We start from the raw sequence: 25884 nt of genomic DNA on the forward strand, positions 1-25884 counted from the left end.
TGATTTAAAAATTTACTACACCAAAATTATAGTTAAGCTTCTATCTAACCAATCATTAACTTCCAAGATGAAATTAATTTTTAACATTTAAGATTCAAGCAAGATCTGGGATGTTCGCCAACCACAGTATTAAGAGACAGAGCTGAGTTTTAGAAAGAAGCCCGTGCTGTTCTGACTTCAGAGAACTTGAGTGAGTCTTCCTCTAGATTCTAGCACTGAGGAAAACCACTAACCCAGTGGCTCTCAACACTCCTGACACTGAGCCCCCAATACAGCTCATGTTGTGGTGACCTCAACTGTAAAACTTTGTCTGTCGCTACACAGAACTCTAATTTTGCTGTTGTATGATATGATAATGTAAATATCTGATACTCAGATTGTCACAGGCAACCCTGTGAAAGGGCCATTTGACCTCAAAGGGGTCGCAGCCCATGGGTTGACAAACACTGACTTAACCCTCAAATTCTGACTTTACTACTGAAAACAAGTACTACACCACCTTGCAGAACACGAGACAGAATCAGTAGTGAGTCCATACTGGTGCACAAGACATGATAAGCAGCCGCGATGCTCCATCCCTGTGATTACAGGTCCTCAGCAACGCGATGAGAACGCTCTAAACACTCCGGGTGTAAGACACCCCAGAGTCAGCAATGGAGCCCAAAGTTCTATTTACTTATAGCACCTACACCAGCTGACATATACACTCTTCTCAGTGGAGGGGACAACTGTCTGCTCGTCATCTACTGCAGGGCCACATGGTCAGACTGTCACAAACACTGCTGAGTCAACAGCTTACAGGAAAGCACCGCTAAAAGTGTGAGGCAGTTCCGTCTCACATCACGGGAGTGGATGCAGCAGGAACATGGAAATCATAAGAGTTGCAGTTTCTCTGATGAAGACAAGAGAACCCCAGCTGTGGTTCTGTCTTTGGGGTATTACATATAATAACACGACATCCACAAGGTAGTAGCTCTAAGAGTATAATGCCACAAAACCAGTGAAACAAGAAATAGAGAATAAACTGCAGTGTTAAAATCCTCTTGTTTGAGCATTATACCAGAACAAAAACACTGTTTAACTACTCCTAAGATAAAATCAAGTATCATCTATGTACACACACATCCCATCTTCCCAAATAATATCCTTTAAGCCAGGCTCAACATTTAAAGCACTTATACTTACATTCAGTAAAGAAAACACTTAGCATGGGCCAGCAACAGTCAACTGATCCTAATTTAGGTAGAATTGTTAAATCACCTGTGTATTTTATCCAACTTAAAGCTTCTTCCATTGCCAAGATTTTCTGTTTCAAAAGAGGAATGAAGAGGGATGTGGGCATTAATTCTCGTCTGTGCGGCACTGAGCTCGCCTCTTACAGTACTCAGAGCACTGACAAACACCGTGCACGCTATTTCATGATCCGTCATGCAATGCAGAGCAGCGGGGCTCCCTTAGGCCACTCGTGCAGGTCAAGAGTGTTTCTGCCATGGTTACAGACATGGATGCTGAGGCAGGAGAAATCAGTAACACGAAGGCAGAGGAGGGTTCTCAGGTCACATGTCAACTAGGGACCTATCTTGAGCACAAGGTCTCAAGCAACAGATCAGGGTTCAGAACAGGGCCACAGCATCTGTAGCAAAGACTGCCAATAAGTGCATGGCGGGAAGATGGGCCAGCTGTGCAATGCGCTCATCAGAAGTTCAGAAGTACTATCTGAGAATCTGAAATCACTTCAGGAATTAAATAGCTGCATTGCTAATGGCAGTATGGGGCTTGAAGAACAATATCGGCATCCCAGTCTCCAGGACATTATACACAGACTTATATTTGTACCTGAAGGAACTATATAGGCAATCCTGTCTTCAGGCCATTACAGATAGACTTATATTTGTGTCTGAATGTATATAGGTATAGCAATTATCAAAACAAAATAAAAAAAACACACCTCATACCAAGGACTTAATGTCATTGGAGAAATATATATGAGGCAAATAATCTAAAGACAAAGTGAATAACTTGTGAAAGGCTTAAAATTATACTATATATATGGCAAAAAGTGGCAAATCTGTAAAATAAGATTGTTTTTACAACATATAGAAATTGATATTACCAAAAGCTACATGTAATCGGCTGAGTACAAGGAGTCATTAACTGGGAAACATGCAACGAGACTATCATCCATTTGCTATGGGTGTTCTGGGTTCTCATTTAACACTTACATTTTCTATTTTATAACCAATTCTTAGTAAGCCTTCAATAAGGAATGAATCATTCTGCAAAATAAAAAAGAACAAAACCACACATTTTTCTTTATTCTGCATATTTTATTTGAGTTCTTTTTGGGGGGAAGGATAGCATGTGTGCACAAGTGTATATGCGCACATGTGTGCATGTGGGGGCCAGAAGTTGACAATATATGCCTTCCTTGTCTCTCCCCACCTTACACAGGGAAAGAAGGTCTCTCACTTGAACCCAGAGCTCACTATCCATTAATCTAGCCAGCCAGCTTGATCTGTTGGTCCAGTCTCTGCCCTCTGAGGAGCTGCTAATAATACAAGCCGGCCACCACGCCTTCCCGGCATTTACTTACATTAGTGCTGAGGAGCGAAACTTCATCCTCACGCTTGCATAGAAGCACTTCCCACTGAGCCCTCCTCCTAGCCTCAGATCTGAATTTCCAGGGAACCCAAACCAAACCTACATTTTCAGAAAAGTCATGAGCTGCACAGTGACATCTGAATTAACAGGGAATCACAGACAGGACAAATGCTCCCTGCGACTGCACCAAATATGAGAATTTATCACCTCCTGCAAAGGTGACTTCCCCAGTGCATGCTCATGAGTCTGTGTTCACATGTAAGTGAAACTTCCTGCACTATCGGCTGCATACGGATAGCACACACAATCAAACACACAATGCAGTACTTAGCAATGATAAACAGCCAAGTTACTAGGTTGGGTTTTTACTACAATTTTTACAATATTTTAGAGCATCCATGCTACTTATTAAAGGAGATTACAGCTAAGCAGCATGCCACACTGCCCTGGCAGCAGTCTGACACACTCATGTAATCCTGCCTCTTATTTACTTTGAGAGGCTGGCCAGTATCATCTTGCTCAGTGTTAAATACAATCTATGAGATTCAGTGAACAGGGAAGCTAGCTAAGGACTTGGCCCTCAGAATGGCCGCCATCATTAAGTGATGTCTGACTACAGTGCTCTACATACATGACAGTGTACTTGTCACAAACACTGACATGGTGAATGTGCCCCTTTAGCATCCTGAAGCAAATCAGAAAGTCTTCCACACAGTTCTAGTTTTAAAAATTATACTGTAAGACAGGCAGCAGGGGCGCACGCCTTTAATCCCAGCACTCAGGGCAGAGACAGGTGAATCTCTGTTGAGTTTGAGGCCAGCCTGGTCTACAAAGTTCCAGGACAGTCAGGGAGGTTACATAGAGAAACCTTGTCTGAAAAAAATTGTATGTAGGGGCTGGAGAGATGGCTCAGTGGTTAAGAGCACCGCCTGCTCTTCCAAAGGTCCTGAGTTCAATTCCCAGCAACTGCATGGTGGCTCACAACCATCTGTAATGAGATCTGGCGCCCTCTTCTGGCATGGAGGCAGAATGTTGTATACATAATAAATAAATAAATCTTTAAAAAAATTGTATGTATATATAACATAAAATGTACAAATTTTTGAAGTTCATTACACCTAAACTTTTAATAAAGGTATGTACACCAGCTGTATGTTATTACAACTGATTTTAGCAGAAAACAAACACCTCTTCTAAATGTAAGCTTCAACTAGGAAAGTACAAAAACTATAAGCCAACCCGCACAGAACGCCACCTCAGTCTTCCTGACAGTCCCCACGCAGAAATAACCTGTCAACATAGGGCTCACATCAAAAAATCACCGTTAGCTCCAGAGTCCGTGACGGAGGCTTCACACACCCAGGCTCACATTCACTTATTTGAGTTTCAGCTTCTCTGCCTTACGGGCACAATCCTGATAGCCACTGGGGCACATGGATCCAGTACATCAGCCTTATCGCTTCGATACTGAGCAAGTCCATGGACACAAAATATAAAGCCGTGTCTTGATAACGGCTAACCTCGAACTGTAGAACAAACACTATGTATTTACATTCTTGTGTTTCCTCATCTTTTCTTTTCCTTTTATGTATGTGGAGGAACACAGTACAGTGCATGCATGTCTGGTGTGGTGGTGTATACACCTATGCACGTATACATGCATACAGGTGGAGGCCAGGAGGACACCAGATGGCCTGCTCTACCACCTTCCACCTTTGAAATGGCCTCTCACTGACCCTGGAGTAGGCTGGTGGCTGGCAGACCCACCCGCTGACCCAGTGCGGAGGTTACGGGTCACATTTTTATACAGGTGCTAGGACCCACACTCAGGCCCATGTCCACACACAGCAAGCACCCTTCCCCACTGAGCACCCCAGCGCCTACTCATTTACAGTCTAAGGGTGGGGACCCCACTCTACCACTTACTGCAACTTTCTTTGCCAAATCCACAATGTCTTCCATCAACTCAAGATGCTGTAATTTCTTCAAACTTAGCTCAGCGGCACGAGAACGGCTTAAAGACAATTGTTTTTAAAGATTAGGATCCCAAATGTATTTATTTACTGGATGTTACATTTATATGAACTTTGTATTTATGGCTCTATTTAACTGTGTGGAAAGTTTTTTCTTTACCCCAGGTAACAATACATCAAGTGTTCAACAAACAAAACACTATCTTGTCCTCTCTCCTCTAACATTGGTATTTATAAATAAGTTTATTAACATTTTACACAGCTTCAAGTTTGAAATCTATTACTATTCAGGTAATTCATTAAAATGTTATAATCATTCACTTATATTTTCTCTGTGGGCACCGGCCTCCCACTGTACCCCATATCCCTCAGTACTCAACAATGAGCTACCACAGTTCTTAAGAATTACTATTGCACTGGAACTTACGTGGCTTCCACACAGGGATGCAATCTTGATATTATAGAACTGTGTTGATGATGAAAAAGAAGCGGCCAGAAGATATATAGCTTAATGGTGTCACAGTAATCTTGCAGGATAGAAAGTGGCTTACTACACCACATATTGCAGATGTCATATTCTTAATTAAAATTAAAAAGTTTAAAATTAGTATTTTCAAATGAATCAATACTGTTAGTAGGGAAAAAGTTAAATAGGTATAAAAAGGCAAAAACTAAAGGACTAAATATTCAATCTATTAGATATTAAGAATAAATAATTATTGGCTGAATTCTAGCTTAGCAGAAAGATGACAACTGCTAGTCTGAGACATGCGTCTTGTGTTGATCAAAGCTGGCCTTGAACTCCCAAGCCCTCGGCCTCAGCCTCCTTCCCAAGCTGGGATTGCAGGCCTGTGTCACCAAATCAGGCTAAAAACACATCTTAAAAGGTCAGTTGTTATGTCACTGAGACTGGATGGATGGCCTCCCTTTACAGTCTCCAACAATTAGCATTAAAGTGTTAATATACTCACCTAAATTTTTCTCACTTTGGGCATAATCTTTATATTGCATACCCTAAAAGAAGAAAATTTTTCTGATTTTTATCTGGTAAAATGTGAAAGTATGAATGACCTGTGGTTCCTCCGCTTCTCTTGGGCACTCTCGTGGGGTCTGCTGACTCTGTCCCTACAGCATCTCCTTAGGAGCTTGGCCAATCTCCAGTAGAAACAACTGCTGCTTACCTCCACTCTGCTTCATGCCCTTCTCGAGCGGCCACTTCCCTTCCCTCCTGAGACCACCTCTTCAGAGGCCTGCGTACCTTCCTGCCTATCTTCACATGCCACAGAAGCCCCTCTCAAGTAGAAAGCCTTTGGGACAGAGAGCTAACACGCCTACTTACCACTCGGTCATAGTAGAGCTCAGTCACCCGGACATAATCGTCAGTGGTAAAGTCGGGAGCACAGATACAGTCATCCTCGTAAAGGCAACCTTCCAATAAGTCGTCATCTGCCAAACTGAAGTCTCCCTCATCAAAATCGTCCATAGTGCACAGTCCTATGGAGACAACACACATCCCGGTCAACCGGCGCTCCAGGCAACACGAGCGCCAGCAGCTTTCCCTACGGTATACCAGGAAAACATTTGGGGCCTGCATCCTAAGGAAACACCCCCAATCAGAACTGAGTCTCTAAGAGTCTCATCCCTAATAAGCTCTTCTTTTCCCTTAGACTTTTTCCAAACAGCTTCATTTATTTCTTCTTTTCTTTAGGCTCACATATTCACCAGCTCTACTCTGAACTTGCGGTGTCCAGGTCTCCCTTGGGTAGAAGATAACCAAGGGCATCTCACCCTGTGTGTGCCTAGCAAACTTCACCTTTAAACAGTGTTTGCCGAATGTAGAAAAGACACTCTCCTACCGTGTACCGCCCTACCCGCTACATGGCATACCCTACAATACACCATTTCACAGCATACAAACTGCTACACCCTCAAGCATCCTGACTCCACTGAGAAACCACTTCCTGTCAGCTGCTCGTACGTCCCTAGTTCGCATTCATCTCTCTGTTAGTCTCCTCCTGGACAGAGCGCAAAGCTGGAGTGGTTCACTGATAACTACTCTCCACGGCCGCATCCAGACCTGCCACCCTGCGAATCCTTGCTCGCTACTCTCTCAGCTACTACACGCACAGCCTTGCTGCCAGACTGCGAGCGAGGAGGAGGAAAACTAGTCTCAAGTTTCAGGCTGCTTCCCCCCTAAGGAAAGTCCGATCGCAAGGATTTTCCCGTCCAGAGCTACGATACCCCGCAAATGCGATTCAAACGCGATCCAAACGCGATCCGTGCAAACGCAGCTCTTCTCTCTCCACCAGCGCCTCCTAACACCCTGGTCTCTTCAAAGCCCACTGCTGTTAGGCCAAGTTCGTCTTTAGACAGACCGTCACCAGTGGAACACACACCTATTCTTCAGTCAGTTTATTTGTGAGAACCTCACAATATCAAAAGTGAAGAGCAAGCTTCCTCAGTAACTAGACACACCACAGGCCATACTCTGCAGCCAGTGCTCTAGGCGACGTCTCACGAATCCTCAGAGACTCATAGTGGACGCATGTCGCCATCTCTACTGTACAAATGGGAAAACACGTCAGTAAAATTCAGTAATTTGCTCCAGGTCACCAAGTGAGGAAAGATTCAAACCCAGTCCTCTGGCCTGACAGCTCCCTCACACAGTAACTGCAGCTACTTTTCCTTACCGAGAACGTGGCAGTCAGTCTTCCCCTTCCCAGTCCACCGCCCGAGCCATACTAGGCTATCTGATGACGCCAACAAGACTGCCACCTCACGGGCCTCCTTTTTGCCAGGGCCACTTCTCAGACCAGCATCAACGGCCTGAGCCAGTTTTAAGCCCTCACTCTGGTCAACTCTGATCACACCAGCAACCGTTTCAACTGCCTTTTCCCCACTGCCTCCTAGTCTTCAACTTAACCAAGAAATTTCCTGCCTTTCCCTACCGAGTCCTCCATGTTGCTCACTTTTGGTTTTCCTACAGTTCTGTTCCATTTCCATCATTTGAAGGAAACTCTTGTAATAAGGTCATTAATGACTCTCTACAAAAAAATGGTCAATTGTAACACCTGAGAAGGTTACCTGTTCTGCATGAACAAGACTTTCAGAGTTTAAGGAATTTACACAATAGCTGTGAGAAATAAAGACACCATAGCACCCAAAATAAGGCACATAATATGGAATGTGTTATCCTCAGAAATGCATACTTTTAAGTTCACCAGTTTTTTGTTTGTTTGTTTGTTTTTTTACTATACATACATAAAGAGACAAGAACTGTCATAACACAGATCACCACCATGGTGTAGACACAACAGGCAGACTCAAGCCCCTCTGACATGATGCTAGTCATTCACGTCCAGCAGATCTCGTGAGAGCACACAGCAGCAACTGCACTGGGATTCCAATGCTGGTGGAGGTTTCTAATGTTCCGTTTTGTTTAACTGGACGCTCCCGTTCCTGGATGTGTGGTCTTGGGCAAGTTACTTAACTTTTCTGTTTCGATTTCTTCACACACCAAGTGTGGGTAACAACATACTACATTCCTGACTAACCAGCTAATACATGAAGTGCTTTCACGTTACCAGGCATGTTAAGAAAGACAATAAACACTAGCTATTATTAACAGACATTGGAGATGAATGTTTAAAATCTGTTCTTAGACGATGTCAGCTAACCAGTCTACCTTAATAAATAGCTAAGTCCAAAGAGCACTTTTCAGCTTACAACTTACTTGACAGAGCGGACCACTTCCTCCTGAGAGCGCTCCTCACGGACTCCAGAGACCATCTTCTGGCTCTCCTCCTATCCATCTGGCTGCTCTTCCTCAGTCTCCTTCATGGGCTCTTCTTCTCCTTCCCGCCACCCAAACGTCAACTCTCTTCTCTTCTCATCTTACTCTGAGCGACCTCATCCACCACACCCACTGACCTTCCAGTCTGCAGCTTCTTCGGGTTCGCCATTCCCATTTACTGCACGTGTTTCTACTTAGTATTCCCCTTTCAGAGTTTACTCGGCCTAGACAATAGTGTCTGTGATATCACAGGTTTGATACACAAGTTTTTCACACACATTAAATTATTATTAAAACCTTTCAGGTGTTTTTCCATGTGCTATTTAAGTCAGCTCAGCTGGTACTAGGAAACACCGGATTCCACGTTTCTAAAAGCTGAGATTCCCCAGTCTTTCCCGCTGGGCCACATCTCTCGACTTCTGGAGCACCCGTGTCAACTGCTCCCAGATCTTAACCGAGCGTCTCACAAGACCCTCAGATTCAGGAAGTTCAAAAACAAACTTGAACTCTCCTCAAAAAAAAAAAAAAAAAAAAGACTCAAAAGAAGCCAAGTTCTTTCCTTTTTCTGTATACTATTTGTCAATTAACCACTCAAAATGCCAAATCGTTATCCAAACCAAAACTGTGGAGGGGACCAAAATGCAGGTCAACATTAACTGCCCACTCTCACATCTCAATACAACTTACCTTCTCTAAAAACAAACAAAACCATCTGAATGAACTCCACACGTCCTCAGCACCCTGAGGCTGAGCCTACCATCTCTCTGCTAAGCCCGCTTAGCCATACCATCAGCTAGCACTCTTCCCTACAATATGCAGGACAAGACCTGGTTTCACCCCGCTCCTGCTCCTGTCTCCTCACCCCAGGACACATGGCTTACTCAGTCTCACCTGGCTGCTGGTCACTCCTTAGCAACTTTATTCTGCAACCACAATAATGCCCACCAGCTCCACTCGGTTCAGGAAGCACTTCCTGGTCACCCCAAGCTCACCTCTTCTCTGTAAGCTTAGAGGACCACGCCCACACCCCTGGAAATAGTGAGCATCACACGTTTATTATCTGTCACATAACTACGAGCCAGAGGATGAACTGTAACAAACTTAACACATTATAGTTACTTAGTATTTTCCTTTAGAACAACTTAACCCATTGCTTAATTTTAAACTTGTTTTAATATAAAATCTTTACTAAGAAATCCTATTTGAGGAAATTTTTTTCTAATACAAAGTAAAACTACCACAGTTAAGTATTAAAATAAAGATTTTATTAGAACTACACTAAGTATTATACTAAAGAACTCTACAAATGGGGTGAAAAGTGGAACACAGGTTTAGTTTTGAGACAGGGTCTCACTATTGCAGCCCTACTGAACTTGGAACTCACTAAGTAGACATGACCAAGTATGCCCCTGAACTCACAGAGATCCACCTATCTCCGCCTCCCAAATTCTGGGATTAAAGTTGTGTGCCCTTAGGTCTAGGAGATTTAAAAAGAAAGTTTTGTTCATTCGTAGACAGAGGAAAACATTTAAAGCTGCCCTCTCCCTCCAAAGGCAACAAACTTCAAGTTAGAAACTGAATTCTGAGAGCTAGAGGCAGTGGCACCAAGAGCCACAATGGACCAGGAGCCCAATGTGTAACTTGGAAATGGCTCCAGGTAATCTCCCTGATTCCCAGCCAAAACTGCTACAATGCTTTCAGAAAGAAAGTACTCTCAAGTTAGACTCAAAATCCTCACAAAGATGAATCAAACTGATCATAATCAGTCATCATCAACAAGGATGAGCAAGCCATCATGAGAGACAACAGAAGAAAGCAAGCCATGTCAGAACCCCCACCCCAAATCCAGACAGACGGTCAAATACAGAACAGCTACAGACTTAAAAATGAACACACAACATGAGACTAAAAGAATGACTACATATGACTGAAAAGAAACCACATAGAACTTTTAAAAATAAGCCAGAAATGGTGGTACGTGCCAATAATCTCAGGAAGGAGAGATGGGAGGTTACAAGTCCAAGGTTAACCCGAGACACACACGCACACACACACACACACACGACTAGCACAGTTCAAGGGGAAACCGGTTAAACAGAAGATAAACTCATGCAAACTATCTAACACCTAGGAGAAACGGAAAGTCGAGAAATAAGAGTTTGGAAAGTGACCCATGAATACACACACATGTCCAGTTAAAATTGACAGAACAGAAGAACAGACAGAAATCAGACATTATTTAAATAATACAGTCTTCTAGATCTAATGAAGGGCAAAATTCAGAATGAAGACAGACCACGTATCAAAACTGTTCATTTAAAAGTAGGAGCTAGAAATGGATGGCTTAGTGGTTAAGAGCACTTTCTTGCTTTTCCAGAGGACCAGAGTTCAGTTCCCAGCATCCGCATCAGTTGAATGGAATGCCAGGCCAGAGGATCGAATGCTCTGTTCCAGCCTCCAGAGGCACCTGGAAACATATGTGGCACATATTCACACAAGCACAGGCATGTAAAAAAATAGTTAATTTTTTATATTTTTACAAAGTGATGGGTAGGGATGGAGAGATGGCTCAGGTTAAGAGCACTGGCTGCTCTTTCAGAGGACCAGCAACAACATGTGGCTCACAACCATCTGTGATGAGATCTGGTGCCCTCTTCTGGAATGCAGGTGTATATGCAAAGCAGAACACTATACATAATAAATGAATCTCTTTTTAAAAAGTGACGGCTAATCTTGGTTCTAAACTCAACTACACCTGGATTAACTAAGCCCCAAGCATCTGAGCAATTTGTGGGGGATTCCCCTGATTGAATCATCTGAGGTGGGAAGACACATCCTAAATCTGGACCATATCTTCTGGTGGCCTTGGCTTTTGCCTGCTGACCCTCACCCTAGGCTCACCTCTCCTCTTGCTGAGGCATTCCTCGGCTGGTGTTAGAACTTGGGCCTTTGCGATTCCCATGGAGACTGAAGGCCAGCAGCTCTCTAGGAGTGCTCCCTAACTCCAGCAGCAGACAGGGAGTCTGGTGGTGAACCTTCCCCTGGGAGACAGCCATTGTTGGCTACCTGGACCAAGCCTGCAAGCCACTCTTTAGAACACACACACACACACACAGACAGACAGAGAGAGAGAGAGAGAGAGAGAGAGAGAGAGAGAGAGAGAGAGAGAGAGAGAGAGAGAGAGAGAGAGAGAGAGAGAGAGAGAAACTTCTTTTCTCTGTCCTGTCCCTTTAGAGAACCCTGAGTAATACAAGTATATTTAAACTTAGAAGTAAAATGAAACACTCCCAGAGACAATCAAATGTAGCTAAAGTAAAATAATATTTTCTTCAAAAAAAAAGCAAAAAAACCTACACATCTTTGCTATACTAACAGAAAAAAGATGTAAGACCCTTCAACATATCAAAATAACTTCTCTAACTCAAGAATAAAATAAAAATAATTTTAGATAAAAAATGAGTTGACGACTAATCATCAGATTTGAACTATACAGGAATTTTTAAACCTAACAAAAGAAATTTTGTCTGATGAGCTAAAAAAGAAAAATCAAAAAACATACTCTCTATAAGAAACATCTAAACTATAAGGTATCTAAAATAAAGTAGAAAAAAGGGATATTCTGGGTAATTTCTACCAAAAGAGAGACTCTAAAGCAAATTTAAGGATGGACAACAACAGGGCACAGGTTCAATTAACTATGAAATCAAGCTTGCATGCCTCTAATAAAGGAGTCTCAGCACACACAACAAGAAAAACGGCTGGGACTGTTAACAAGCCCTGGATTATATAATATCCTCAGTCTCCTAACTACTATCCAGTAACTTAAGACAAGTAAGTATCGGCAAGGTCAAATGAGCAGGTAAAGACGACCCTGCTCAGCTTGACTCAAGGTGGGCACACTAAAGAGACATGAGAAGTCTGGGGTAAGTAGGATGAACAAAAACTAATAAAGACTGAACAATGCAATTTCTAATCTCTGTATCTGATAGATATGTAACAACTACAGAATGCAGACTTCACACATACACATGAAACATTAAAATTATTCATAAACAATTATTAAATTCTACATAAACAAGGCCATAAAACGAGTAAGAACTGTTTTCATATAGGTAAAATACAGGCCACATTCTGACAATATAGTTGAGAAATGGAAGTCGAAGATAAATCACGCCTCTGCAGAAAGTAATAAAGTAGATCAACCTGTGGCAAGACTAGTCAGGAACAAAGAGCCAGTTCTGGTGCCTCAGGCCTGTAATCCGCACCTCGGGAGCTGAGGCAGTAGGATTATCCTGTGTCTAAAGCTAGCCTGGACTACTTGAGTTCCAGGACAGCCTAGGCTACAAAATGACCAAAAGAAAAAGGGGGTGAGGGGGCAGTATAAATAATATTCAAAATGAGAAGAGAGAAATAAAGGCAGAACGTGCAAAGCAAAAAAAAATTTCAGTAATTAACATGCCATGAATTTGATACTAATAAACTTAAAATTTGATGAACAAATTTCTGAAACTACCAAGAGGGAACTGAAATAAACAGAAAACACGAACAATCTATCGCAGTTAACTGCTGCTAAAAGTGCACACACAGAAAGAGTATGCTAACGCCATCCTGTAAGTAAGTTCCATCAGTAACTCACTTGGTAGACTGTTGTAACCTTAATACCAAAAATCAATCGGTCAGAAAAGAAAAATGAGCATCCGAGTGTGGGAGCACACTTTTGCTCCTAGCATAGGAAGCAGAAGCAAAATGGATCTCTGTGAGTTTGAGAACAGTCTGGCCTATATCAAGACTATAGCCAGGGCTAGATAGTCAGATGCTGTCTCAAAAATGGGGGGAGGGGTCTGTTTATAGAAAGGTGCAAAATGCTAAATAAATCATTATCAAATTCAGTCCAGCAGTACATTAAAAAGGGAATCTTAAGGCCAATTAGATCTAGTTCCAGAAACAATAAAAAAATAAAGTCCATGATTTGGAGACCCAGAGAGACAGCTCATCAGGGTAGCCACTGGCTGCTCTTGCTGAGGACCTGGGTTCAGGACCCAGAGCTCATAACTGCCTGCAACTCCAGTTCTAGGGTATCCGACGCCCTCTGCTGGTCTCTGTGGGCACCAGGCATGCAAGTGGTACAGAAGACATATGCAGCAAAACAACTTTACAAATAAAATTACATTTTTAAAAAAAAATGTAATTTGTAATTCATTTCACGTAATGGATTGGAGAAAAGAAACAAAATCTCAACAAATACAGAAAAGCATGTGAAAAAATGGCAGAGCCTGTCCTAACATGACATTGTTACCTACAAACATCCTAACAAATGCTGTTAACAGAGCAACACTTTAGTTGAAACTGGGAATGCGACCTGTATGTGCGTTATAATCACGTCTAATGAACAACCATAACCACTTCCACCGAACACACACACACACACACGAAAAGGAAAATAACTGGAAAGAGGAAACAAAATAAACATCACCACTGCCTATGACAGAATGACCAATGGAATTCCAAAATATGAGAAATAAAATACAAACCAGGTAGTTAAAAATCTGTACTTTAAAATATGCTGTAAAATTCTCTTTACTGTTACTGCCAGAAAATGGAATCTTGGTGGGGGGGGGGCATTATTTATAACAGCAACCAATTTCAGTTCTTCACAGAACTGATTGGATTGATTTCAATTAAGCCCCAGAGAGCTTCTCATAACTGATCTTAGAGATCAAAGGTCCAAGAACAAGTAAGACTCAGGAGTTTCCCAGGCTCGAAGATCAGCGAGGGGCTAAAGATGTGGATCCGTGGTGCAGTGTGACTAAGTAACTCAGGACCATTTAATCAAGTTGAGGAACAGGAAGGTTTTTAGCAGCTGTGATGCCGAATGCCTGTAGCTGCAGCACTCGTGAGTTCAAGGCCTGCCTGGGTCCAAAAAAATACAAACGGATTTCAGGTAAAGCTACAGTGATAAAAACTAAGGGACGGGCTGGAGAGATGGCTCAGCGGTTAAGAGCATTGCCTGCTCTTCCAAAGGTCCTGAGTTCAATTCCCAGCAACCACATGGTGGCTCACAACCATCTGTAATGGGGTCTGGTGCCCTCTTCTGGCCTGCAGGCATACACACAGACAGAATGTTATAAACATAATAAATAAATATTTAAAAAAAACTAAGGGAGTTTGGATATAAATACAGATAAATATATTAGACGACAGACATACAGGACAAGCCAGAAACACATCAATCCACAGAGACTCAGCAGCAAGTCAGGCCGTATGGATCTGCAGAAGCAAGTTTTGTCAAATGCATGAGGTCATGGGCTTTCCTACTGCACATTAAAAAAAAAAAGCTACCCGTCAGCTTTAAAAGATAATTCAGTATTTTTTTTTTTTAAAAAAAAGGGTATGTTTTTCACGCAACAAGGGAAATATCTGATGCGTAAATATATGAAAAGATTCCCAATCTCGTTAATAAATGCAAATATAAACCACAGTGATGTACCATGTCACACTACTGACAAACACAAGGAATCTAAGGAGAGTATTAGAGTGCGGGTTCACTATGATCCCGTATAATGCCAACCAAACAAAACTGTTAGCTGAAACACACGCTGGCACGACCACTTCAAAACCAACCTGAAATCCCTTGGTGAAGCTGAACCCCTTGAAGACCAGCAATTCTTCCTAGTGAACAGTTCATGATGCTGGGTACGCCAACAAAGCACCTTTAGAGTTATGTGCTTTCCAGATGCTACTATGGTGTCTAAAAAATGTTCAGCATTGAGTTTAACTGCAAAGAAATTTATCTTCTAGAGTATAAGGACATTATACAGTCAAACTGATTCTTGTAATCGTGTAACTGGGCCAGCAAGATGACTCAGTGGGCAGGGGCACTTGCCACCAACCCCAACAACCAGAGTTCAATCCCCCAGACCCACCTGGTGGGGGAAATGGATTTCAAGTTGTCCTCCACACGTGTACCACGATACATAGACCCACACAAGAAAATAGGGTGTCAAAATGTTTTAGGTGTTATAGCTACTTTTATCATACAGTTGAGTTGAATAAAAGTAATTATATACGCTGATAATTAACAGAAAAAACAAATGATACCAACTTCCTGAGTAAGTAAATGGACAGAGATGTGCTGGGATTAAAAAAGGCATTTCAGCATGGTATGTAGCATTCTACGTGATTTTTGCTTTCCTACTTGCAGCTATACCACAGTTCTTCCAGGTGGGTGTGCTGTTTACTTTTCTCATGGAGAACAGAATAATCAAAATGCCCACCAGCAGGAAAATGCACAAACGGCATTATATTCCCCCAGTATTACACAAGCAGTAAAGAATTAGTGACTTACATCTGAATATTAGTAACTCAGAAATACAGCAGTGACTGGAAGCAAGTTTCAGGATACACCCATGATAATGTGTTTTACTCAAACACAGAAACCATACATACAATCCAGAGCTGAGTGATACATAAAAATTTGATCAGTGTTTAAGTAGAAGAATAACATGAGTTCAGGATAATGATGAGCACATTCAGTATTGGTTAGGTTGACTCTTGGATCCACTGGTTGATTTGGAAGTGTTCACTTGTTTGACTTCACAGACTGTAATATGTTACATGTATTCTGAGTATACCAACTACTACACCAAGGAGGAAAAGATTTAAAAAAACATTGTATCTTTAAAATGCTTTTAATTAAACCAGTTCACTTGCTACTAGAGAGGTACATATAACACACCATGAAATTCTATCTTTACACCAACCATTGCAACATTTGATAACGTAATAAACGTTCGTTGGTATTAATATAATGAAGACCAAAATCTAATAAAGACAGGACCAATCAGCGGTGAGAGACTAACCCATTTTCTGTCACATGGCTAGACGGAAGCCAGGCTGTAAGCGAATTTAGCAGCAAGCTGAAGTCATAAGAAGGTGGTCAGTAAAGAGAAGAGGAAACGTAGCTTGTTAGCAAGCATGTGAGGAAATGGGCGTTCTCAGTATCAAGTGATCGTGGAAACTGGTTGTGCAACCACCTTGAGAGCTTCCATCGTACCTGGTTAAGTGGAAGACACATATTCCAATACCCAGCAAAATTACGACTAAATGTACTTCCTAGAGAAACTCCAAAAGTGTGTAACAGAGGTACAAACAGTTCTTGCAGGACTCTTTTTAAAGAGTAAACACTATACATAATTCCAAAATCCATCAAGAGGAAACTATAAAAATAAATTACGGTATATTCATACAATGCACTGCTACAGCAACAATTATAATAATTCAAAGAAAATACAATAGTTCGGTTTATTCATATATATCTCAAAACGTGATGCTGAGTGAAAAGCAAGTTGCAAAACGACACAATTTTATCACTTTAGTTGAAAAACCAATACTATGTATTGTTTATATAGTCATCATTGCCGAATTATAAATTGTGCAAGGAAATGAAACACACACACCTGAACACAGTGGCTATCTCCAGGAAAGGAGGGGAGAACTCTCAGCACCTCCAAAAATTTTTAATCATTTTTTTTTGGAGGACTTGAAGTAAATTTGGCAAAAATAAATAAATAAATAAATGTCTGGTTTGGTTAGATCTGCCTATGTTTAATATTTGAAGTATTCCGGAAAATTAGGCAACAGTAAGGAAACTGAGCAGGAGAGAAACAGACAGAAACCGCAGCCCTTGAGCGCAAAGCACAAACCCTTGACAAGCACAGTAGTAGCGACTGAGTCCCTGAAGGGGTTTCACCTTCCTTTCCCCATGTATCCTTTTAACAAGCCTGTTTTCCTGCAAATAAAACACAATCTTTGTTTTTAAAGTAAGGTTCTAACTAGAGCCGTGGTTGTGAGATAACTGCCCCAGAGAGAGCAGTAACATCTGTATGACGCCACCTGTTTCCCTCGCCAGGATCCAGAGATTTATATGGCTGCCATAAACACGCTACTAACCACTCGGTGTTGCCAAGATCTGGTCAAAGACACAAGCGTATACTTGGGAAAGGATTTGCAAACGGAAGGACGTTTAGAAGCTTCTGCAAAAGGCACCGCGCACCGCCTCCATTCTGGTCCTTTGTCGTCCCCCGCCCCCTCACCCGCCCCTCCCCGGCAAGGGGCGGCCGCAGAGGCTTTAGTGACGTCAGCACCACTGCGGAGCTGCAGCCCCCGCAACAGGCGTCAGGAAGGCAGAGGATGCTCCTCCAAGGCTGCAGGAGGAGCAGCGTCACTTTCTGGTCCTCCCCAAAATATAACTGGGTGAGGACGCAGGGAAGATGCGCGCACACCGACAGACGGGGGGTCGCGCGCGTCCCAGAGCCTTATGAGCCGAAGCCCGCGCACGCGCGCCGCAGGCCCCCCCCCCCCGCACAGCGCACCTGGGAAGGCGGGGGAAGGGGTGAGAAGGGGGGACACGCGAGGACGCACCCGCGCGCCTGTCGACCGCAGGCTGCCGCAGCGGCGGGAACGCGCACACCACAGGGGCGGCAGTGACCATCCGCAGGGATAGGGACGCCCACGCCACCGCAGCGACGGGCGAGCGGCGACCGCGGGAACAAAGCGGGCCGGCCGCGGACAGGGGCGCGTCCCCGAGCGCTCAGGACGCGGCGACGGAGGCCCAGCGGGCAGCTTACCCACGCGCGTCAGGGGGTGCGCACGCCATAGGCCCACTCCTCCCGGCACGGACCCCCGAGGACCCCAGAGGACAAAGCGGACACACCCACCAGGGCAAGGGCGGCCACACCCCCCTCGGCGCACGGGCGCCTCGGCGAGACGCGCGCGGACCCACACTCACCACACACCCACGCGGGGAGGTGTGGAGCGCCCCGATGCCCGGGCATCTCGGCTGCGGCGGGACGCGCGCTGGCTCTGCACTCACCCGGGCCCGCAGCCCGCGAGCCTCGGACGCGGGGAGCCGCCGCCGCCGCCGGCCCCTCCACGTCAACCTGATCCGTGCAGCGAGCTGCCAGCGGCTGCAGAGGCTGGCGGGTCACGTGGGCGGGAGACGCGCATGCGCAGTTGCCGTCCCGCCCCCTCAGCTCGGCAGGGAGGGCCGTGAGATTTGCGCTAGCCCCCGCGCACTGCGCCTGCGCCAACGGCGGGGCGCCTCTAAGCCCCCGCTTTTTCCTCGGGGTTTTAAAATTTTTTTCTTTTTCTTCCGCCCCCACTGCGGCTCTCCGGGCGGCGCCTGCGCAGAGGACTGAGTGCGGAGGGGCTGAGAGGTCCGAGGGGATGGGCGTGGGCGTTAGAAGGAGCCAAGGTAGAAGGCCTCCCTTCTTTTCTGGTTCCCGCGTGGGGCGGGTTCCGAGCCCCTCAGGACAGAGCAGGACTAGGTCCGGTCCGGTCCTGCCCGGTCCTCGCGTCCCGACGTCCCGAGTTGCGCATTTTCCCTGCAGCGCGCGCTCCCGCCGCCCCCTCCTCTGCAGGGGTGCGCGTGCGCGCGGAGGGGCCCTGGCCGGGCGGGGGCGGGCGAGCGTCCGCAGTGCGTCCGCGGCGCGGCGGGGAGGTTATGTAACAGCCCGTGGTGATGGGAGGGGGCATGCCTGACGACGACTGTATTCCTTTTCCACAGATTGTGTAAAGCCACAGGGAAAATGGTGGAAAATTCACCGTCGCCATTGCCAGAAAGAGCGATTTATGGCTTTGTTCTTTTCTTAAGCTCTCAGTTTGGCTTCAGTAAGTACTGGAATGATGGATGGACCAGGAAATGATGCGTTTGTTCTTAGAATGTGCACACACGAGCTGTTGATTCTTTCTACCTGTCTCTTCTTAAGGAGCCCTGAAAGGAACCCGCTGTTTGCTCAGAGTGTTTATATATCCAATACTAGATTTAATCTCCAGTATTTACCCAGCACCAGGCTGGACGCTAAAGCGAATAAAGCCTGGGCCATGCCCTGGGGTCATAGTATTGTGGAAAGTATAGCAAACCTACAGTTAATACAGCATCATGGGGTCCTGGAACAGCATTGGAAGACTGAGACATCAGGTTAGCTTTCTTCTGGTGACTCCCTGGCGCGTGTATCAGAAAAAGGCCAGGGGGAAGGACCATGGGACTCCCTGAGTGACAAGGTTTGGGAGTGAGGAGGTTATGCTTCCAGGGCACCGAGCTGGAGCTGAGACACTGGGTGTAAGAATGTGCCCTTACAGTTTGGATCTGCTATGATTCCCATAATATTTGTTCCATTTTGTAGATGAGGACATTGAGGCCTACTTAAACTAGCATGACCAGCTCACACAAGGAGGACCAAAGCCCCTTCTCACCAAGTTTGGAAAGTGTGAGGCAACCAAATGGAAGAAAATTAAATGCTTGCAATCCACCTTTCTGAATCCTCAACTGAAAAGGATTTGCTCAGTTGTAGCCTGGTCAGTGCGATGAAGAAGTTACACTGAGTTCAAATTCTGGCTCTTGCTTGTCCTTGTTTGGCCTCAGAGTGGTTAACTTACCTCGGGCCTAAAGTGCCCTCATCTGTAAGGGGTATTGATAGTGTTCGTTGTTGATGTTTTGCATAAAGTGATCCTGTGACGTAGGTATTGTATTGCTGTCCTCAACTTAAACGTGAGATTGTGGGATTTAAGGAACTTGCTCAAAGCCACATCCAAGCCAGTAAACAATAGGATAGGACTGGAATTAGAACACAGACACACTGATGGACTTCACTCTACTGCCCTTTTCTGACTTTAGTAACGCTGATATTTTATGTAAAGTATTTAATGCAGAGAAACTATTTAATAAGTGCTGGCTGCTGTATATTTTTGTAAATATCTATTCAAAAAGTCTTTTAAGGATTGGAAACTCTACAAGGTAAATCAGTGACTTAAGACACAACCAAAAATTAATTCAGGAATTGGTTGAGCACTTACTTTGTACCAGGCAGGGTTACAGGCCAGAGAATCGCCAAATTGCCAAGGCGTGCTGCTCTCATTGAATTTCCATCTTGGTTGGAAAGTCTGGAGGAGTAAAACATAGCCAGGTGGCCGCTATGGGGGAGGAGGCCCCTCCCACGTGCTGTGTGCCCTTTTAGCGCTGGGTCGCAAAGATCAGTCCAGCACCAGACGCCTTCTCTTGGGGCATCGATGTCTTCCACAGTCTTGATACACAGAGCTCTTCATTCTCAGGGAGAGATGGGCCATCATCACTGATGTGGTCTGAAACTTGTCTTTACCACGTCCCCAGTGTAGCATTTACACACGTCTCTGGATTGTTTTGAGGATCAAATGAAGTAAAGCATGCAGGTCAGGTAAGAGCCTGCATATTGTTACCACGCAGAGACAGCTAAAAGGGAACACAGAGACTTGGTATTGAGGGAAGGAAGATCGTATGTAGACAATCAGAACCAGAGGGGATGAGTTCCCCTTTAAAAAAAAACTGTAGTGACATCTGCGCTGTGAAGTACTGAACTCTCAGCGTGCAGAAACAGCTTGTCAAATGCTGTAGATAGCAGTTGCTAAGAAGTAATGTGTCCTTAGACTAAAATATGGTGTGAAGGCTATGAAACTAGAAAACTATTAATATGGTAATTATGGCAAGTATTGCAAGAATGGTCCAGATCAGGAGCTAAGATGCTGAATGCTGAGAATCAAGCATGCGTCAGGAGCATTGTTGTCTGAACCATGTAGATTGGATCCATGCCTGACTGACTTTTCTTCTCTCTTCCCTTACCCTCTTTATCCTGCAGTACTCTACCTTGTATGGGCTTTCATTCCTGAATCTTGGTTAAACTCCTTAGGCTTAACTTACTGGCCTCAAAAGTAAGTTTAATATTTCTTTAATTAAGGGCAAAACTATACTGATTTTCAGGATTATAGTCTTCTCCAAAACACACACCTTAAATCATTATTGTTTAAAATCCATAAGTAACTGTGTTGAGATTGAAAATTGTGTGTGTGTCAGGAGGTGTGGTAGGACGGGGTACTCGCATGTGTGTGGCCACCTCTGTGTGTGAAGGTAAACATGTTTGCATGTGCATGTGGTGGTCCAAAGTTGATGTCAGTAGTCTCCCTCGATCATTCTCCACCTTATGGGCACAGTCTCTCACTTGAACTTGAGTGGGACAGTATAGTCCTGCCAGCCAGCTTGCCCCAGAATTCCCTGTGTCTGCCTTTTAGTCCTGGGATTACAGGTGGGCCATCACATGCATCCAGCATGTACCTGGGTTCTGGCAATCCAGACTCTGGACCTCAGAGTGGAGCGGTGAGTGCTTTAGCCAGAGAGCCATACCCCAGCAGGAATTGAACATTTCTTAAAGGTTATCATGAATTAAAGATGGTGTAAGCATGTTTATCACCATTTCCTCCCCAAAATCTGGCTAAAATTATATTAGCAGATAAAAGATATTAACAAAATTGTGAGATAGTCTTTGAGAGAGAAGGGTCTTTTTTATCCATGTGCTAGAGGAGGGAAGCCAACAAGAGTTATTTGTGCCCTGGATTTCCAAAACGGCCTCAGACCTTGGAAATACCAACATCTCTTGGTAATGGTAATTCTGCATTGGACAGGAGATGTGTTTAAATAGCTGATCCGCTGACTCCCCTTCCTTACCTTGAACCTGGAGATAGCCCTTCTCCTCCAAGCAGAAAATCTTTCCATCCTGTGGAGAGCGTTGGGGAAAGTCTGTAGTCTGGAGGTTACCAGGTAGCTGTAAAATTGAAGCACGGGATGATAAATGGAGAGTATCTGCACAGCTAATAAGGGCCAGTCCCTCCCTTAGCACCTTTCCTTATGAGGCTTATGAGTTTTAGCTTCCCTTATGAGTTTTAGCCCACCCTCGCCCAGAGAAAGCTGGGAGGTGCCGTGCTGAGAAAGCTGACCAGGGTAAAAGACGTATTTCTGCCCTTATTGCCATCTCGGCTCATGTATATGCCTTACTTTCTGTCAACTTCTTATCACTTGGATATGTAAATGTAAATAGACGTCATAAATTCCCAGACATTAAAAGAAAGTCTGTGCTCAAATGCAAAAGAAGACACCCAGAGGAAATGGAGATGCTGTCAGCTGCAGAAGGGAGAGGAGCCTGATTCCCAGAGATGAGAAAGGACCTGAGCAGCGTGCTGTCCAAGGAAGTGGTTCTTAAATCACCAAGTGAAAAGTCCTAAGCATGATAGCTGAAATTAAAATGCTACCTGGAAAGCTGATTAAGGCTCTCGGCTGCAGATGCTGTTTACACGCATTGGTACAGTTATAGATGTTGTCAGCTGCCGACAGAATAAAAGTGTGGTGTAACTGGAAAGTCTGAGGGGGAAGGGAGGCCTCGCTTTCATCAGACACCTAGAGAAAATGTCTGAAACTGGTGAAAACCAAGAAACAGTAATGTGGGCATGTTAAATGGGAGCGAGGAAGCAAGCGGCTCCGGGGGTGGAGCCGGACTGCAGGGTCAGCATGGCTGGAGTCAAGTTGGACAGCTGACCGCAGCTCAGACCTGCAGGATCCTCGCGTGCATCCACTGCTTCTGTAAAATCTACATTTCTAAAGTATGTTTTGTGGGCCGGGCGGTGTTGCCGGCTCGACTTCCATCACAGCACTCGGGAGGCAGAAACAGGCCATCTCTGTGAGTTTGAGGCCAGCCTGGTCTACGGAGCAAGTTCCAGCCAGAGCTGTTACACAGAGAAGCCCTGTCTCCAAAAAAAGAGAAAAGTATGTTTTGTGACAGCCTCTTGGGAATTACGGCTTCTTAACGTGTGTTAATACACATTAATGTTCTCTCCTGCAGATACTGGGCCGTCGCATTGCCTGTCTACCTCCTTATTGCTGTTGTGCTTGGCTACGTCCTCTTATTTGGTATTAATATGATGAGCACCTCCCCACTCAGCTCCATTCATACCATCACAGGTACATGCACATGCTCATAGAATGATGAAGGGTGGAGGAGTGAGAGAGTAGTACTTTTGTCAGGGAAGCAACAGTGGGCCTCAGAGCACACTGAGACAAAGTCATCAATGGCACCATGGTTACTCTTGATTGCCGGCTTGGTGGACTTAGAATCCCCATGGGAACATATCTGAGTGCACCGTGCGGTTTCTCCAGGTTAGGGTTATAGAGTAGACACCCTAAGTGTGGAAGGTGCCGTCCCACGGGTCTAGCACTGAGTAAAAGCAAGCATTTCTCCCTGTCTCCTGCCTGGACACAGTGTGATCAGCTGCCCCCTGCTCCTGCTGCATACCTTCCCTCCGTGGTGTACTGTATCCGTGTAACTGTAGACCAGAGTAAGTCCTTAAGTTGCATTTGTTAGGGATTCTGTTACCGCAGAAGACAAGTAACTACAAGTGCACGGTGTTTGTGGTGAGTGGTACGATTGATCTTAGGTAACCACAGAGATTACAGGAAGAAGTGCTTGGCTCAGTGGAGCTTTTCTTGTCTTGCAGATAACTATGCTAAAAACCAACAGTGGAAGAGCTACCAAGAAGACGCCATCCCAGCATTAAGAGATGTTCCCATTAGTGAAGTAAACAGAATGTTCTTCCTTGAAGCTAGAGAACTTAACACCCAAACCTGAGCTGCGTGTAAACATCCTCATGCCAGATATTTACAAGTTTGGGGGCGAATAATTCTAAACATAATTATATTGACTGCCCTTTTAATACCCAATGTTGGCATGAAAGTTGATTTCTTAGATTGAGTTAAATAATGTTGTAAATATTTTCAGTTGACAGAATAAATAAAATGCCACTTATACTATAATCAGCTTTGTGTCTGTATGTGCACACTTGCACATGTTCATGTGGGTGTGAATGCACATATGCACAGTGTGTGTGTTTGAGACAGGGTTTCCCATTGGCCTAACTTCACCACTTAGGACAGGGTAGCCCACAAGCTTCCAGGGCTCTCTCTGCCTCTGTTTCCCCTCCTATCATTGCTTTCATGTGGGTGCTGGAGAGCACTCGGGTCCTCATGCATTTACAGACCATGTACGGGACCCACTCAGCCATCCTTCCTGATCTAACGTAAATATTAGTGTCTCCTATGACCAGGGACTTTGTGAGCATGGGAAGGGTGGAATAAGAATCTCTCTCACCTTTTAGAGGTTGATTGATAAGTCAAGCGGATACTGTCTGTCAGTGACTGCTATGGAGAGCATTAAGGTTATACAGTGCTCTAGAAAGCACAAGGAGTGAGGAAACACTCTCTAAATAGAAAATAATAAATAAATGGTGTCCTGTATGCAGCAAGCATGTAAGAGCGGTAAGAACTACACAGCCAAGCAACCAAGAACAATGTCTCCCAAATCTTCTAACAGGTTAAAAATGCCTGTCCTATCTGCTTGTGCCTAGCTGAACCAGTGGTCCAGCAAGACTGTGGCTGTGACCTTGGAAAGAGCAGGGAGAGATCAGAGCTGCCACTCCTGTATTCTCTTGTCCTCTCCAAGGACCAGGGATGGGCCTGCAGCGTTTCGAGATTAACTGGAGTGGAGTGCAGTAGTCCCCAGCACCACCTTCAAAATCTGCTTTCCATTCTGTCTCTACTTACGACTGTCCAGAACCAGCGGTTTTCATGTCATGGGCTGTATTTCTTTGAGGGTTATGATAAGCTTAGTGAAGCTTCTCTCCACCTTAAATAATCAGTGCCTTTCAAAGAGTTTGTAAAAAGTGGAGCCTCAAAGATACTACTTTTATAAACAATAAACCAGGACCAGAGAGATGATGGTTCAATGGGTGAAGGCAGTTACTAACAAGTCTACCAGCCTGAGTCTGAGCCCCACAGCCCACATGATGGAGAGAGAGCCAGCTCCCACAGGTTGTCTCCTGACTTTCACACACATGCCGTGGCATGGGTATTCATACACATACCAGAGAATAAACAAGCCGATCTCTTCTTGGTTGCAAAGCTAATTTTTCAACCATCACGTTTTTACCACATAGTAATAGTGTCTTGTTACAGAGAAACCCTGTCTCAAAAAAAAAAAAAAAGTGCCTGGCCTCATGCTCACACACACGTGCATGCACACCCATACATGCCCATGTACTTTCATAAAAATTACCTGTATTTTCCAGCACAAAATTTGTGGCCCAAATAGAATCATCTTAGAATTTTGCCAATCTCTTTAATGCCTGGGTGATGGAAGAAACTGGGTCTCGTACCTGCTTAAGGCAGTCTGTGCATTAACACATGTGGGGAACCTTCCGGAAAACTGCATAAGCAGAGAGCGAGCATGATAGAAACCAATGATATCTTACTATCAGATTGAAAACAGGTATGATCTCATAGGATCCCTGGGATTTACTCTGCAGACCGTAAACCCTGAGAACCAGCAATGGGGATGTGATACAGTAGTACATAGTCTGTCATGTGCACTGTAATGGGGGCTGGAGGAGACCATGTCTATCACATGTTCTGTAATGGGGGCTGGAGGAGAACATGTATAACACATGTTCTGTAATGGGGGCTGGAGGAGAACATGTCTATCACGTGCTCTGTAATGGGGGATAAAAGGAAAACATGTCTACCACATGCACTACAATGTGGGCTGGAGGAGAGCATGTCTGTCACATGCACTGTAATGGGAGATAAAGGAGAACATGTCTACCACATTC

General features: G+C 44.5%; 2 protein-coding genes across 9 annotated transcripts in view; one reads left to right on the forward strand and one right to left on the reverse strand.

Moving 5' to 3' along the window:
* The window catches only part of Ttc3 (tetratricopeptide repeat domain 3), a 97453-nt gene extending 79126 nt beyond the window's left edge, over positions 1–18327 (reverse strand). For 3 of the 7 annotated variants that reach the window (XM_038344858.1, XM_038344857.1, XM_038344856.1), the window contains exons 1-7: positions 8308–8490; positions 5914–6068; positions 5546–5588; positions 5002–5152; positions 4528–4615; positions 2223–2276; positions 1186–1306 (exon numbers count right to left, since the gene is read on the reverse strand). In XM_038344858.1, the coding sequence (XP_038200786.1) occupies positions 1186–1306; positions 2223–2276; positions 4528–4615; positions 5002–5152; positions 5546–5588; positions 5914–6068; positions 8308–8386 (691 nt within the window). In that variant the 5' untranslated portion in view covers positions 8387–8490. Of the gene's footprint in view, positions 1–1185; positions 1307–2222; positions 2277–4527; positions 4616–5001; positions 5153–5545; positions 5589–5913; positions 6069–8307; positions 8491–17316; positions 17337–18154 lie in introns of those variants that run through there. The other 4 variants (XM_038344860.1, XM_038344859.1, XM_038344861.1 and 1 more) reach the window with 4 other exon arrangements.
* Positions 18328–18393: 66 nt separating this feature from the next.
* On the forward strand, positions 18394–24034 carry LOC119824606 (phosphatidylinositol glycan anchor biosynthesis class P). 2 transcript variants are annotated; one of them, XM_038344865.1, is made up of 5 exons: positions 18394–18581; positions 18932–19035; positions 21036–21108; positions 23067–23185; positions 23719–24034. In XM_038344865.1, the coding sequence occupies exons 2-5, from the start codon at positions 18954–18956 to the stop codon at positions 23847–23849; spliced, it is 405 nt and encodes a 134-aa protein (XP_038200793.1). In that variant the 5' UTR covers positions 18394–18581; positions 18932–18953; the 3' UTR covers positions 23850–24034. The 2 variants fall into 2 exon arrangements, with proteins under 2 accessions (XP_038200793.1, XP_038200792.1); XM_038344864.1 differs by having other exon boundaries at positions 18501–18619.
* The last annotated feature ends 1850 nt before the right edge of the window (positions 24035–25884 follow it).

This window comes from Arvicola amphibius, chromosome 10 (genome assembly GCF_903992535.2).
Source record: "Arvicola amphibius chromosome 10, mArvAmp1.2, whole genome shotgun sequence".
In the NCBI taxonomy this organism is placed as follows: domain Eukaryota; kingdom Metazoa; phylum Chordata; class Mammalia; order Rodentia; family Cricetidae; genus Arvicola; species Arvicola amphibius.